This window comes from Macaca fascicularis, chromosome 4, assembly GCF_037993035.2.
Source record: "Macaca fascicularis isolate 582-1 chromosome 4, T2T-MFA8v1.1".
Taxonomy (NCBI): Eukaryota; Metazoa; Chordata; class Mammalia; order Primates; family Cercopithecidae; genus Macaca; species Macaca fascicularis.
In genome coordinates this window covers 168,248,758-168,265,727 of record NC_088378.1, presented here as the reverse complement: position 1 = coordinate 168,265,727, position 16,970 = coordinate 168,248,758, and the positions used below count along the sequence as shown (strand labels likewise).

At 44.8% G+C, this 16,970-nt stretch overlaps 1 protein-coding gene across 5 annotated transcripts in view; it reads left to right on the top strand.

The window, feature by feature from the left end:
- Positions 1-3,030: 3,030 nt before the first annotated feature.
- Positions 3,031-16,970, top strand: part of CDYL (chromodomain Y like) — a 177,710-nt gene continuing 163,770 nt past the window's right edge. For 3 of the 5 annotated variants that reach the window (XM_045390466.2, XM_045390465.2, XM_065544479.1), the window contains exon 1: positions 6,427-6,857. In XM_045390466.2, coding sequence (XP_045246401.2) covers positions 6,834-6,857 — 24 coding nt within the window. In that variant the 5' untranslated portion in view covers positions 6,427-6,833. Of the gene's footprint in view, positions 3,232-6,426; positions 6,858-16,970 lie in introns of those variants that run through there. The other 2 variants (XM_015449933.3, XM_015449932.3) reach the window with 2 other exon arrangements.

Here is a 16,970-nt window from a genome sequence, read left to right as displayed (position 1 = left end):
TCCCAAGTAGCTGGGACTACAGGCACCGCCACCTCGCCAGGCTAATTTTTTGTATTTTTAGTAGAGACGGGGTTTCACCCTGTTAGCCAGGATGGTCTAGATCTCTTGACCTCGTGATCCGCCCGCCTCTGCCTCCCAAAGTGCTGGGATTACAGGAGTGAGCCACCGCGCCCGGCCAGCATTTTTTTTTTCCTGACAACTTAATGTGTATCTATCCTAATAGATTGCCAGCTACCTGGGAGCAGGGATGATTGCATATACATTGATTAGCAAGGTGCCTGGCATACAATAAATGGTCAATAAGTATTTATTGAGTGACTATAACTTAATGATTCAAAACTTAGACCCTAGAGTTACCTGGACCTGAAAATGAAGTTTAGCTTCCCCACTTACTAGGAACGGGGTCAATAATAATGCCTACTCCTGAAGGCGCTTTGTGGACGAATGTGCTTACTTATTATGGTTCTTTGTAAATGTTAGCTATGATTTTTATTAGGTGCGTGCTGAATTAAATAGCTTAATATTTGTAAAGTGCTTAGAACAGTTTCTGGAACAGGGTAAGTGCTTCTTATTTGTGTTTATTTATTTTTTTAATGTTGCTGTTGACCAAATTAAACTTCACATTCATTTTGTTTAGTTTGTTAGGGATATTCTTTGGAAAATCTTCCACATTCTGTGGAAAGATAAGGCCTAAAATGCATACTATTCTGATTCGTTCAAAATATATCACTCTGGGACATGTGTAATTCAGAAAGGAACCTGATCTGAACACTTCTGTAGTAGTTATGGAGAAGTAATATGTACTACAAAAAAGGAATCATTCAATCATTTAAGAAAATTGCTGTGCACTACAACAATACCATTCATATGTAATTAACAATCCACCTTTGCAAGGGTTTGTTACCTGGTTTCAAAACAATGGCTTTCAAACTTTTTGCCCTAGCTCAAAATGTAAGAAATACATTTTACATTATGACTTAGTACACAATAATATATATGTGTGTGCATATATAAGCATATATATACATGCCTAAATATTTGTGTATATATATGATGGAAACAAAATTTTACTACGCAATGGTCATTCCTAGTAAAGTGATGGATGCTCTCTAATACTGTTTTTAGTTCCAGTAAGTGAGAGGGTAAGATAATTTGCACTTTTTTCTTTTTCTTTTTCTTGTTTAGACGGAATCTTGTTCTGTCACCCAGGCTGGAGTGCAGTGGTGCGATCTCGGCTCCTTGCAACCTCTGCCTCCCGGGTTCAAGCAATCCTCTTGCCTCAGCCTCCAGAGTGGCTGGGATTATAGGCGCATGCCACCACACCTGGCTAATTTTTGTAGTTTTAGTAGAGATGGGGTTTTGCCATGTTGGCCAGGCTGGTCTTGAACTCCTGAGCTCAGGAGATCCACCTGCCTTGGCCTCCTAAAGTGCTGGGATTACAGGTGTAAGCCACCACCTCCAGCTGAGAATTTGCACTTTGAACAAGTCCCAAGTTGATGCCGTTGCTACTAGTCTGGGGACCAGACTAGTAGCAACTTTGAGAACTTCTACACTAGACAATACTAGTGATTGAAAAAAAGTCAAGCCCCACTAAGCGCCTCCAAGTGCTGGTCTGGCCCCCGTCTTCAAACTCATTTACACTTTGCTTTAGATTCAACATCCACCTGCTCCTGGGATAATTCTGGGTTCCCCCACTTTTGGTGGGTCTTGTGTTTCTATTTTCCTTACCTGTCAAAATGTCCACACTCATCTCTTGCCTAGTTGTTCTCTCTCTCTCTTTCTCTCTCTGTCTAGAAATGGAAAGGTAAAGAGGATACTAGGATGGTCTGACTTGAGAGACAAATGCAATTAATCATCACAGTAATTCAAGGGAAAGTTATACAGTACTTGCTATTTTTTTCCAGGGATCCAAAATGAGTTAGTTACTGCCTTGGCATAAAGTCAACCAAAATTACGGGAATACCTGTGCCTATTTCCTCTTTATGATTTTTGGTCTTTTTGCTTTCCAAAAATGGGGCAATGTATAAAATTATCAATGAAAAACTTCCTTGCTCTTGGTCATTACTTTAATCAAAAAAAGTTCAACAAGTACATATTACAAAGATTCTCTCGGTAGAACACCGTTAGCTAAATAGAAAGAGGAACCGTACTTAAACACTAAATCTAGTTGTAAAAGCAAATGATCCTTAATTGTAGATTGATGAACTCCGGCCAGTGATGGTATCATAGCCTAAGATGAAATTGGGAAAATCAAACGTTAACAGGTCTCAGATTGACATCACGAGGGCAAAGAGATGAAACAAATAGTGGTATCTGGCCAAGGAGCAGCAGCGTGGCAGCTGGCTACTGGCTTCCATATGAAAGAGAGAAATGGTACCTACCTGGGACCAACATGGAGGGAGGCAGAGAGAGGCTGCCCCTCCAAATGGGGAAACTGACTCTTTGGGCAGGAAAGGAAACAGTGACGGAAAAAAGGAAATCAGCTGTTATTGGTTGAACAGAAAAGGGTACTGGTATCCACTCTAAGCTTTCAGGGAAGGAAGAACTGGTTGGCTCCCAGTTCAGACAAAGCCTCTAGCATCTGAATTAATCTTATAACTGGTTTTGTATGCTTCTGTCTTTTGCGTCTCAGGTTTAAAATGTTCTTTCTTTTGAGTGGGTGATTGAGATGGAAGTTCCATTGTTTTCTGGAGTAGGCACTCTATGACAAGAATATCACTTAATTTCCCTTTAGCCACTGTGTGTTTAAAACAAACAAACTTAGGTCGCATTTTCATAAAAATCACAACTAAATTTTGGGTTATGGAGGAGGTAACCAGGATAGAATATGCTTTGGGGGTACAAAACTGTTGAAGGGAATCATTATCAGCAGCTTTTCACAGCCACCCAACCACAAAATGCATTTGGCTCTGAGAGTAGTAGTAGCCAGATTTTGGCTTCTTTTGTTTTATTCTGTCCCATCCCCCATCTCCTCTTGGATGCCTTGGGATTCAAATGTAGATGAAATGCAGATTGTTGGGAGAAAGGAAGACTTGCCCGGTTTGGCTGGTAATTGGGAAAAGAGGAGGATCTCAAACTTAAAGTTTTAGTCATTGTTCTCCTGAGATGGGAAAAGGCTGTGATTCTTGATCTGAAGAGTCTTACCGTGGGTAGTACTTGCCATCGATGATCAATTGTTTGGATTTGAGGAGGAGCGAATTTAATTATGTTGGCCTACAACAACGGGAGCAGGTCAGGTAAGAATCTTTTATTGCTGGTAGACATGTATTTTAATCATGTGTGCACATCGTCTCTCTTGTTGACCACTTCTCGAATCTTTTAAGAGTCATATGTCTTACTAGTACATACTATTGTGCTGTATGTATTTTTGGTGCAATCTTCTTGATGTGCTTAGGGGATGTGATTTCACTTTTATTCTCAAGCCACAGAGAAAATACTTTAATAGCACCCACACACGTGGTCATGGAAACTACAGAACCTCACTGTTTCATAAAAGGTGGAAATTCCAAGTCATTAAATAATCTTGGGCATGTTTACTTCTACTATGAGTGCTGATAAAATGTTTATGTAAAAAAGTGACGGAGGAAAGCAAAGTTTGCTTAAAAGTAAGACAAATTGAACGAATGAGGTTAAAAAATATATGTGTGTGTGTGTGTGTGTGTGTATATATGCAAAATAGCATTCCATAAATCTGAGTTTTAAATGGAGGGCAGATGAAATGAACAAAGTGGACAACTGAGAACTTGCTCAACTTCTCAGTCGCTAGGTGGATACCCATCTCCTTCGCCAGTGGAAGCCAACGGTCAGAGTGGAGATGTAGTTGGAACTTAGGAGTATGGCTCACTCCTGCTTTGTTATAGAGGCTACCGGTGGTTACTCTTAAAGTTGTAGACTAAGGATAGCAGCATAACATTCCAGATTGTCAAGATTGAAAAGCTACGTAAATTGACAAAGGTCTATGTAAATTGACATTTTTGAGTTACCTTTTCGAGGCTATAATTCTTCCCCTTTTTGTTTCCACAATGGGGAAAATCACCTTACTAGCTCAATATCTGAATATGTTTGTTGTGGATGTCTATGTTCCTTTCTTTCCCTCTCCTGGGCAACAATGGCAGTTTTGGAGACTCCTTGGTGACCACAATACCATTAAGCACATGGTGGAGCTCCTCCTGAATGCCTGAGCTTGTGGATGTTCTGAAGGGGGCAAAATTAGGGTAATGGTCATGGGGAGAAGTGCTTGTATTTGTATTGGTCCACCATTGCATAATAGGCTTATATGTTAGATGTATCTGTTTATTTCCTATTGAGGAGCTCTTTCTTCTTTATAGTTTATTTTGCTTGAGGGATTTTTAACTGTCACCTGCCAGTACTTGAGCGCTTGCCGAAGTGTGCGTTCAAATGCTTTGGGATTTCTCAAATGTATAAAGTCCTACTCCTTGCCTTCAAGGAACTTGCAACTTTTGTTGAATCGGTATACCTAGAGAGAAGGCAACAATGAAATGCAGCAAATAATGGAAATGCTAAGTGAGAGGAAAGAGGCGCTGTTTGGAGGAGGGAGAGGGAATTGGCTGGGCCATCAGGGAAAGAGGCAGAACTTGAGGCGCCTTGACCAGCAGATGAAGTGGTGACTTTAATTTGCGATTCTTGTGCAAGCATTTCATAATGGGAATTGGATGTGTGGGTATTGGGCTTTCTTGTGGACACTGAAATTCCATTCATTAAATAACACCTTATTTCCTATACAGAGAATGGTGCTAGGGGCCAGCGTCAAATTTGAAGATGAAGTCTGATTGAAAGTCATCGTTTGGAGATGGGGTGGGGTGAAGAGTAGACAAACATTAAAATACAGAGATGAGTGCTGCAGTGAGCACGCGTGAGCGCTTAGGCAGCGCTTGAAGAGGGAGTTACCTATTTGACCCTGGAAGTCAGCAAGGCTATCCTTTTAAGGTGATGCCTGAGCTGGGAGTTTGTTTCAAAAGGTGGAGACCGCAGGTAGAAGCACTGCTTAAGGGGAACGGCGATTCGACTCGCAGTCACTTAAGGGTCGGCGTGGTGCTTGTTCCTGGGCGTGGGGAGGGCAGGAAACCGCGGGGTCTGTAAAACGCCCCGTGGTTGTTGAAACGCTGTTGGGGGGCACAAACAGGGCTTTAGGAACAAAACTGGTGGGAAGAGCCTGGTGGCTCCAAGGTAGGTTAGGAACTGGAGCGAGATGGAGCACGGAGGAGTGAGGCGGCCCGAAGGATGCCCGGGGAGACATGGAGGAACTGGCGAGGGCTTCCCCATGCAGGGCCTGGGAGAGAAGGTGAACTAATGCCTCCGCAGTGCCCCGTGGGGAAGTTCCGCATACATGGCCAGAGGGTTCGGAGTTGCCGGCTGTCTGGGGGAGTTGGGCCAGGAAGCCCCTTCTTTCGCCACCGATGGGGCACGTCCAGGGCCCGGCAGGTGTGCCCTGGCAGTAGATCTTCCCTGGGAAGTGGAGCGCGAGCCAGCCCTCGCTGTTCTGAGCGAGGGCCTGTCGTGTAGTCCACACCGTTCCGCGAAAGGAACTACCATTGACAGCCTCGTTCGATTAGAACCCGGACCTCCCGGGAATCCAGACTCCGTTCCCTCCCCGCTGAGCTTCGAAGGAGGCGGACGCTCCAAGAGGAACCCGGAGGCCTGGCGTGGGGGGAGCTGCGGGCAGAGCGGAGGCAGCCGCGCCCTCGCGCCGCCCTCCGCCGCGCCCGGCTCCCACCCCCGGCCTGCCGCCGAGCCAGCGTGCCAGCCGGAGCGCGCCGGGCCACCCCGCGGGGCGCGCGGCCCGGGCTCCGGGTCTTGGCGGCGGCCGGCGGGGCGGGCACGGGCTAGGGTGGGTGCTCCACCTGGCCACGCCGCCGGCCCTCTGCGGGCTGGCCCGGCCCCGGACGGGCGGGCGCTCGGAGGCCGCCTCTTTGGGCTCCTCCTGGAGGGAGGCGCGCGGTAGACCGCCGTCGGGGCGGTGGGCTCCAGACGCGGTCCGGTTCGCTCGCACGGTCCCCTGCCTCATCTCGGGTCCGTCGCTGCCCGTCCCGGTGTGCACGACCACCCTGCGCCTCGAACTTCGAGGTCCGGGCCCCGCCTGCCCCGGGCCAGGCCGCGAGCGCCCACGTCGAGTAGGGCCGGGGGGCGGTGCCGCGGGCCAAGCCGACCCCGCGAGCGGGACTGGGGAAGTCGGAGCCCCGCCCACCACCCCGCCCCCGCGCTCGCGGCCCCGCCCCCGCGGCCCCGCTCCTCCCCTTCCTGCCGGCTCGCTCCCGGCCCCGCCGGCCGCCCGCCTCGGCCCCGAGTGGAGCCCACTGCTCCCCTCGGCTGCCCCGCCCCGCCGCCGCCCCGCCCCTCCCGCGCGGGCGGCCCGAAAACCCGGAGCGCGGGAGCGCGGCTCCGCCGGGCCGGGCGGCCGCACTGGGCATGCTCAGTAGCCGGGGCAGGTTTTTTGGTCGCAAGTAGGAAGCTTTCTGCACTACACCGGAGAGGGGAGCCGCGATCCGGCCGCGCCGCCCGCACGCCGCCGCGCCCGCCCCAGCCCGCCCGGCCCCGCGGCGGGGCGCGATGAGCCCGAGCCCGAGCCGGCCCGCCGGGGAGTGAGCGCGGGGCGCCCAGGGCGCGTTGCGCAGCTGCTCCTGCGCACAACCCCGCCGCGCCGCCGGCCCGCACTGGCCGCGGAGTGCGAGAGGCTCGTCCGTGCCCAGCGCCCGGCCGGCCGCGGGAGCAGGAAGCGCAGGCCACGCAGGACCCAACTGAAACAAAGTGTCGGCCGCCCGGCGCCGGCGCCCGCCCCGACCCTGCCCCTCCCGCCCGCAACTCCGCCGCCCACCATGGCTTCCGAGGAGCTGTACGAGGTACCTCCCCTCCCCCCGGCCTCGGGCCGCCCCCCGCCCGCCGCCCCTCCCGGCCCGGCCGTGCCGCCCGACGGCCCCGCTCGCCGCCCGCGCCCGCCGCGTCCCCTCCCCCGCCGCGGCCGCAGTTTGCTGGACGGGAAATGTGTGTGAAGGGAGCCCGAGCCTTGGCTCCGAGGGGCCCCGGCCGGGGGGTCCTGAAGTTGCCGGGCGTAGGGTGGGGGGGGGGGTCCCGGCCGTGGGGAAGTGGTGCTGACACAAGTCACTTGCTCAGACTGAGCTCAAAGTGCTTTTGGCGTGGATCATGGAAGTGGAGCCCCCGTTGCCGCTCGGCGGGGACCGTGGGCGGTGCGGGGGTGGGGTGGGGGGGGGGTTCTTGACCATTTAATAAAGCATTTGCGAGAGGGTTTTGCCCCCGGTCGGGGGGTGGCGGGGAGAAGACCAGTGCAAACGCTTTCGACTTTGCTGTTCGCCAAAGCGATGCAAAATCTCGCACCGAAAATGCTAAACGTTGACCACATGCTTTAATTAGGTTAGCGTTGTGGCCAGAGCCAGGAAATTTAAATTTAACGCTGATACACCGTCATTCATTTGCGCCGCAGCGTTGCAAATGAGAAGGGCATAGCCAGAACTGTAAGTTATGGTCGATGGATTTAAACCAGCTTCCAGTTTGAGAGTTACCAATTTGGATCGTTAAGACATGTTTTGTATGTCTCCATGTAACTTCTTTTGACGTATTTCAAAGTAGACTTCCTGGGAGTACAGAAGTTTGGAAGGCTTTCTGTTCTTCTGGGTAAATGATTGTCTGGTTTCACATGTATTTATAAATAAGTTCCTGAGAGACTTAAAACTTGGGAGGACTCTCTAGAGTCACCTTTATGATGCGTTTAGGGACCCGGGTGTTGAGGGACTAAAGGAAACATCTGTAACAAGTAGAGCCCTGTGGCCCCAGGGATCCTTTCGGTTGTCTTCTCTTATGGGCGTATTATTGCTGTTGGCATAGAGTAGAGCTTTGTTGTCTGCGATATTAGTCTTCTGGCAACTTTTTTGGTGCTTTTTAAGAGCAAGTGTTTGCAAAAGTTCTCAGGAGGAAGCTGCCTTCTGTAGAATTAAGGGTAAGGTTGTTGCTTCTCCTTACATTGTATGTGGTCAGTATACCTTAGCTGGTACTGGAAATGTTCCATTCTTTTCAACCATTTTACACATTAGCTGTGCCCCACTGTATTCAGGATACTGTTTGAGGTCATTTGAGGATGTAAAAGAAGAAAAATCTCCCTGTTCTCAAGGAGCTTTCCTTCTAGGAAGGAAAGTGGTGTCTGTCTGGAAGACACAGAAATAGAGGCTGGGATGTTTGAGGTTGAGGTCTTCCAGATGAAGTCTGTACAGGGGGGAAGTACATAGCATGAGGGTATGGGGGATTTTAGTTTCTACATTGGATCATTCTTTGGTTGTTTAGTCATGAGCGTTCACGCTTGGCATTTGCTTTTATGAGTATAATTACATAATCAGTTCCATCAGTGGATGAGAGTAGTACCTTATACGTAAGTTGTATCCTTTGTGTATAAGAATGATTCTGAAGACAGCACGTTTCACACCAGGACATTATGAACTAAGGTTAGTTCCTTCTGTGCTTATTCTGTATATTCAGGTTTCTATTCTTAACAGAAGTCATTAATGAGTAACATTTTGTACTAAGTCTGTGTTCATATAACGTTTATTGAATGCTTGCCATATGGAGGTTTCACAGGGAAATATTGAGGTATGAGAATGGTTCATGCTTTCAAGGAGTGTCTATTGGGGAGGAAGTAAGTATATTGCAAAGAAATGATACACCTGCACAATTGAACTTCTGATTCTGGGTTTTATTTTAGTTTTGGAAAAAGGTACTATAGAAGTATAGTACAGGTGATAAATTTAAGTATGTGTAGTAAATATGTAGTGGTCAGTATCTCTCAAGACAAAATTTTTAACTTGTAGGCAACACTGTGACTGTGTTACCGTTGAACACTGTGACTGTGTTACCGTTGAACACTGTGACTGTGTTACCATTGAACACTGTGACTATGTTACCGTTGAAAGTTGACATTGAAAGTTTTGCATAGCAGTTGAGAGCCTAGATTTGGAGTCAGACAACCCAGTTAGTGACTTCCAACTCTGTCAGATTGGGTAAATTAGTCTTGAAAGCTCAGTTTCCTCATCTGTGAAATTGGGATCAGTGTTTCCCTTATAGAGCTATGAAGTTTAAATGAGAACATAAGTAAAGCCCACCCTAAAATTCCCATGGCAAGCACCCAGTAAGTGATGATGATTGTATTGTAACTGGCTTGAAATGCCTCCCTGAAACCTGGTTTTGTTTCTAAAGGTATAGTTGTATTGTTTTCATAAAGGCGGTATTATTTGTAGGGCAGAAGTGATACGCAATTGTAAATGAACACGATCGTCTGAGAAGGCTGGGAAAGACACTAAGATACTTTTTGTGGCCAAGTCAAGGGATGTTAGTTGCCTTGTTTTGTCCATTTCTGCCTAAACTGAAATAGAAGTTTTATATTTGGCCTCAAGCTCCACGAATCTAGAGGGATGTATTGACAGGAGGAAATGCAAGGTCTTGCTTCTTTGAACTCACATGGTCTGGTAGGAGGGCAGGTCTGCAGTAACTTTGGGAACTTGGGTGAGTTACCCAACTGCTGAGGCTTGGTTTTCTCGCCTAAAAGAAATGTCTCCAATACTTAGCATGCAACCTGGTATGTAGTAATAGGACTTTAGTAAATGTTTAAATGGGTATTGAAACTAGACTTTGTGGACAAAAAATAAAGGAACAGATCCTGGAAAAGATGGATAGAGCATGAGTCTTGCAAAATTTGAAGAGTTACTATTAGTTGAAAGATAGAATAGATTTACTCCCAGCTTTTCCAGCAGCTCAGATTGAAGAAAAACAAATTTTTGATGCGGCATGGGTTAGAACTTCATAGTTTTCACAAAAAGACAAACATCCTTTACATCACTCTTCTAATGTAAAGGGCCAGATGATACATATTTTAGACTTGTAGGTTATGTTATGGTCTTTGTTGCAACCACTCAGCTCACTTCATGTAGTGCAAAAGCAGTCGTAGACTCCTGTATGAATGTGCACGGTGTCTCAAACTGCTTATGGATAGTAAAATTCATTTAGTATATTTTATATCATTTTTATGTGTCATGAAATACACATTTGTTTTTTTTCCCAATCACTTAAAAATGTAAAAATGATTCCTAACTTGTAGGTTCCACAAAAATAGGCAGCGGGCTGGCTTTGCCCTGTACGTTGTTTGTTAAACGCTGCTGTAGGTGATCAGCTGTCATAGTCTGTTTAGGAACCTGCGTTTACTCAAGGGTTGGGGATATGTGGACGTTAGACAGTATTTCTAACTTTCATCCCAGCTCTAGACTTAGAGCTAGAAGATCTGGGTGGTATTCTTCCCTGCTTTCCTCCCTCCCTCCCTTCCTCTGTCTCTTTCTTTCTTTCTTTTTTTCTGGAGACAGAGTCTTGCTCTATCTCCCAGGCTGATGTGCAGTGGTTTGATATCCACTCACTACAACCTTTGCCTCCTGGGTTCAAGCTATTCTCATGCCTCAGCCTCCCGAGTAGCTGTGATTACAGACGTGCACCCTCCCCCGCTCCCCAGCTAATGTTTTGTATTTTTAGTAGAGACAAGGTTTAACTATGTGGGCCAGGCTGGTCTCAAACTCCTGGCCTCAAGTTATCTGCCCACCTTGGCCTTCCAAAGTGCTGGGATTACAGGCATGAATCACTGCACCTGGCCTTCCCTTGTTCTTAGAAGCTTGTTAAGTAACTTGTCTTGTACTTGTCTTAACTATCTATCCTAAACTTTCTCATCAGTAAAATAGGGAGGATGATAACTAAATAATTGAGGCTTAAATGGCATTAGTATGTAAAAGCAATACTAAAAAACATTTTCCATTTTTAAAGAGGAAAAAAAGCACCCAACTCTCAAACCATGAAACCAAACCTGTTTTCCCTTCTTAAAGATTTAGGATTTGAAAATATTCTATAAATTGATTATATCACCAGAGAAAGCTGTGAGGTCAAGAGGACCTTAATTTATCTAGCAGTCAGGTAACCACCATAAGACTTTGTTCATGTGGGACCGAATAAGGAACGTGTGCTGTAGTAAAATGGAATAAGCATTCTCTTTATTTGTATGTCTTAATAATTCCTTTTTTCCTCAGCAGATGTGGAGTTATTCCCTTGAGAACTCCTGTAATAGTTAATTTAAATTTCAACAAGTTCTCAATGATTAGTCTTGACCTTCTGAGAGAATATTTATATTTTCATTTTCAAAAATGGAAGTAAGCTTTTAAGAACGAACTCGTATCTGGTGTGTAGAAAATTGTTTTAAAGTTGGTTAGTTTGAAGGGATGATCAGGATTTGCAGGGGAAGGTAGGTCCTTGGAATCTTTCTTCCTACTTGGGGATAAGATTCCTGCTTTCTTCTGTGCACCACAAGGCTTTTACTTATGTTGACCGAAAGCAGTTATGAATAAAGTCTCAATCTGTAGTTCAAATGGAAGTCGCAGAGACCAGGACACCTTTCATGGATGTTGGCCAAGCTAAGTCAGCATATGTTGTATGTGGTGTCGCTGTCTGAAGAGATTGGGATCACCAAAATTAGGAAAGCAAAAGAGTTCATTTGACTTCCGGAGTTGATAGTGAGGCAGTGAGGTCAAACGTGCGTGTGTGTTTTGAAAATAAATAGCCTATCTTAAATGCTCTTTTTCCTGTGAGTTGCTGAGAATATTATTTATTCATTTGCCCCAGCAACAGTGTGGAGACCTCCCATGTGCTCTTCCTTTGAGCTACTTTCAATTCCTGTGTACCAGAATAGTGTGTTTTCATTCTTGCTGTGATATCTAAGAATCATAGACTTTTCCCTCGTGCTCTGTAATGATTTTAACCACGGAGAATATTTTCATGGTATGTAGGCAACACTTTCTTCGCATTGTTCTGGTTCACAGTTTTGGATAACTGTGATTCACAAAGCCAGGTCTGAAATGAATTTTTTTGTAAATAAGGAGTGATAGTTTTTATATTGTGAGCACTCCTAGGTGGAACAGGACCAGCCTGGGGTCTTTTTTCAATTCAGATTCTTGAACCCAAACCACGTTCAGTGTTTGGATGGAGACCGGAATCTTATGTTCCGAGAAGCTTCTTTTTGGAATGCCGGTGGATTTAGGAGCCTCTGGATACACCCTTCTGTGTTTCAGACCCTTAGGCTATGCGTGGAGGTGGGTGGGGGTGGATTGGGGATCTGCCTGGCAGAAGAGGAGCTCTAAGTGGACCATACTGTTGCTTTCTGCAGGCTCCTTGACCCACTGCTAGTTGTTAGCTGAGTAATTCCGGGAAGGGAATATTACAAACATCAAGTAGTTAGCTAAAGGTGTTGTAATTTCTGTTTTCTGTCTTGATTGCTTGGCGTGTTTGTCCACTAGAATGGAAGTGCTTTAAAGCTCAGATTCATTTTCTGGCCATTATTTTCCACAGCTCAAAATATTGCAATCGTTGCATAATTGTTGAGTTACTTTAATGGAAGAGTGAATTACAGGAATGAGTCTCCATTCCTGACTCCTTGCTTACCTCCAGGTTCCTCCTCCCCTAAGCATCATGCCTCTTGCTGTTCCTTTTACATTTTGTTCCTCAGCTCCTTACATGGTTTCAACTCTAGAATGGAGAATTTCACTGTTTCCCACACAAACTTAATTCTCTTCAGCCTTTTAAGCTGGGCAAGGTTTTGGGGTTCATGTTCTCCAGGAAGTCTGGGGAGGGCCTATTACAAGTCTAGATATGACTTTAAATCCAGTTATAACCTCAACTAGAATTTTATGAAAATTTGTACAAGTACATATGACCATATTTCAGGGGGGAGAGAATCAAGAGCTTTCATCTGATTCTTAGATGGATATAGGACCCAAAGCAAGTATTAAAAACAGCATTGAGACCTTTGAACTAAGACTTAACTGTGGCTGTCCTCCATGGACCACTTTGACATTAGTTTTGTCGAACTGTCCTCTGCCACAACCTGCAGTAAAACCATATTAAAACCTCACTGATTGGGTTTAGAAGTCGTATACTGTTTCTAGTCTTTAAGTGACTAATTTTGCAACTATGCATACATGAAGTCTAAAGATAGTCAATATTTAATGGCACTTCTGACAATGTGAAGATTTTACAATCCTTGAACCCTGGTGCATTCCTGAACTCACATGCTACTGCTTTCTTATTGGCCATGAAAAAACCCTCATCAAATAGAATATTATTATTTTATACAGCCTTTCTTTAGATTCACCTATGACTTTAGTAGTTTTTTCACCAGTTTCTTCAATCAGATCATCCATTTTATATCTCAGAACTTCCTTCTGGGATTTTCTTTTTTTTCTTAAGTGTATCCTTTAGAGATTTCTTTAGTGAAGCTCTATGGATGGAAAAGTTTCTAGGTTTTTTGTTTTTTTTTTTAAATTATCTGGACATGTCTTTATTTTGCCATCATTTTTGAAAGAGAATAGTATTTCAGATAAAACTGGTTAATTGGTTCATTTCTTTCCTCTCATTCTGAAGATGGTGCTCCATTGTCTTCTGCCTTGCCTTTGCACTATTCTTGAGACTTTTTTTTTTTGAGATGGAGTTTCACTGTTGTCGCCCAGGCTGGAGTGCAGTGGCATGATCTCGGCCCACTGCAGCCTCTGCGTCCCTGGTTCAAGTGATTCTCCTGCCTCAGCCTTTCAGGTAGCTGGGATTATAGGCGTGCACCACCACGCCTGGCTGATTTTTGTGTTTTTAGTAGAGATGGGGTTTCACCATGTTGGCCAGGCTGGTCTCGAACTCCTGACATCAAATGATTCACCTGCCTCAGCCTCCCAGAGCGCTTGGATTACAGGGGAGAGCCTCTGTACCTGGCTGAGACTGTTGTCAGCATAGGTGTAGACACTTTCTAGGAGATCTGTCTTCTGTCTCTGGTTGTTCTTGAGATCATCTCTTTGACTTTGGTTTCCTCTAGTTTAATACAACAGTGTATTTTGTGTGATTTTTTTTTTTTTTTAGGTGGGTATATGTTGTGCTGCTTTTTGAATTTGTGCCTCATCAGTTCGAAAATGAATTTGGCCAATTTGTCTTCAAATACTGCTTCTCTGTACTCGTCTGAAATTCCAAGTAGACATCTATTGGATCATTTCATTCTCTCTTCCTTGTCTTTTACCCTTTCATTTCCATCTCCTTGTTTGTGTTTTATTTTCTTTTTATGTGCTGCATTTTAGGTATTTCCTTGGATCTAAACTATAGTTTACTAATGAGCTGTGTTTAATCTGCCATTTTATTCAACCATTGAGTTTTAATTTTCAGTAATTACGTTTTTTTTCTTTGAAATATTCTGGTGAGTTTTTACCTAATCTGCAATTCATTTTTTAAGTCTTTGGTGTTTTTCCATTTTTATGATTTAGTCATCATTTTGGGTTGGGGGCAGTTGGAATGTTTTGCTGGTTTCCTACAAGTGCTATGTAGTATCACTCTTAATGAGAGTTATATTTTATTAAAGATCTAGTTAATTTGTAATGAGAGGGCCCTTTGGAGTAATGTTTGCTTTTATTGCCAGAATCTGAAGAAATCTGCTTGATTTGGAATTTGTGGCATGAGCAGGGATTGAGGGTTTGAACCAACACTTGAGATTTACCTAATGATACTGAAAATGCAAACCAGTAGATTTCAAGGTGACTGTTTATGGAAATGGATTATAATAGTTATAACACAGTTGCTTCTGAAGCAAAATGTTCAACATCTTTGTTCTGTCTGCCTTGATATATAATCTTGTACCACATAATGATACTTTGGTCTTACGATGGTGGTCCCATAAGATTATAATACCACATTTTTACTGTACCTTTTCTATGTTTAGATATACAAGTTGATATGGTTTGGCTGTGTCCTCAAATCTCATTTTGAACTGTAGCTCCCATAATTCCCACGTATCATGGGAGGGACCCTGTGGGAGGTAGCTGAATCGTGGAGTGGGTCTTTCCAGTGCTGTTCTCCTGATAGTAAGTCTCATGAGATCTCATGGTTTGATAAAGAGAAGTTCCCCTGCACAAACTCTCTTGCCTGCCACCATGTAAGATGTGACCTTGCTCCTCATTCACCTGTCTCCATGATTGTGAGCCACCCCCCAAAGCCATGTGGAACTGAGTTAATTAAACTTATTTCCTTTATAAGTTACCCGGTCTTGGTTTTGTCTTTATTAACAGTGTGAGAATGGACTAATACACAAGTCCTTACTGTTGTGTTATCATTGCCTGCAGTATTCAGTGCAGTAACATCTGTACAGGTTTGTAACCTGGGAGCAATAGGCTCTACCATACAGCCTAGGTGTGTAGTAGGCTACAACATTGAGGTTTGTGTAAGTTCACTCGGTGAGGTTCGCACAACAGTGAAATTGCCTAACAACGCATTTCTCAGAACATATCACCGTAGTTAAGCAACGTGTGACTGTATAGTATACTTTCTTTTTTGGGGAGAAGTCAGCTTCGATATATTTCGAGAATGTCTTTTGTTTTATTTACCTTTTGTCTCATTTGTATTAGGCCCTCTGCTATGTGACGTTTTCTATGTTGGTAGTTTCCTAGTGTTCGTTGATAAAACCCAACAATGTTGACTGCACATCATGAATGTTCTTTGGTTAAAATGTATCCATTTTTCATCTGTACCCATTTTTCATTAGTAGTTTACTGTTGAGGAATTCGGGGCGTCACATAGTCGCACACAGAAGCTTCTCTTATTTTATTAATAGCATGTAACTAATGTGGACATCCCAGCTCTTTAGCGTATCTGAGAACCAGGACAAACACAGTCATCTTCGTTTGCAAAAAGATCCACCACCCCATGCACACTGGACGACAGCTCTGGGTCTCCCTTGGAGACTGTTGACATTTGCTTTAGGCATGATGTACTCGGACTTAACTGGCATCTTTAGCATGTTAGAAACAGGTTATTTGGTAAAGGAAAAGGCTCCGCCAGAGGCCGGTGAGTTGATGTTAATAAGTTTGCTCATGAAGTTCGCTGAAGAGGGTAGCTGGTGATGACACTCCAAGTCTTGGGGTAACAGTCTCTGTGGGCCAGTCCTGCACCTCTTAGAGCAAGTGAAGGGCACGCTTATGAAAGAAAAGGTGTATGTCACGAAGAGCTATCAAGAAGGGTTTTTTTTTTCTTTTTGAGACGGAGTCTTGCTCTGTTGCCCAGGCTGGAGGTGCAGTGGCGCGATCTACGCTCACTGCAAGCTCCGCCTCCCAGGTTCATGCCATTCTCCTGCCTCAGCCTCCCATGTAGCTGGGACTACAGGTGCCTGCAACCATGCCCGGCTAAGTTTTTGTATTTTTTTTTAGTAGAGACGAGGTTTCACCGTGTTAGCCAGGATGGTCTCGATCTCCTGACCTTGTGATCTGCCTGCCTCAGCCTCCCTCAAGAAGGGTTTTTAAAAAGTGTTGCTATGTAAGTGTAAGTGAAAAAAAGGAAGTCTACTTTTATGGTAAACTTAAATGCAAATTTTATGGTCGTTTCCACCCAAGTCCTCCTAACAGCAGAGGCGTCAGCAGGTATTCTCCTAAGGAGCTGGAGTTGGGAATGGGGAAGAAATGGCTTTTGCAAGCCTGACCTGTTGTTTGAAATCTCAAGTTACCTTACTTGTTTTGTGATGTTAACCATGTAGTCCATACCATTTTTGGGATTCAATATGAAATATTTTAAACATATTTACCAAGGAACTCTTGTCCATGGATCCTTGATTCAGGATGATGTTTCAGGAAGCTGAGCTGTGGATCAGTGGCCTTGTGTGCCCTTGGTCTCTTGCTGTGTGTGTGTCCTCCGGCTTCAGAAGCAGAGGACCGTGCTATCTTCCATAGTGATGCTGGGTGAAGGAGGCATTAGCTCATTTGGTGAAATGTAAATAAGATTTGAATTAAGTAGTTCAAAAAAGATTTAAAAAACTTGTTTTACTAGTTTTTTTCACCAATAAAGATTAAAAACTACTTGTTTTCTGTCTGCAGTCGTCTTATTGCTAGGGATTCAAGGGAAGGTGTACT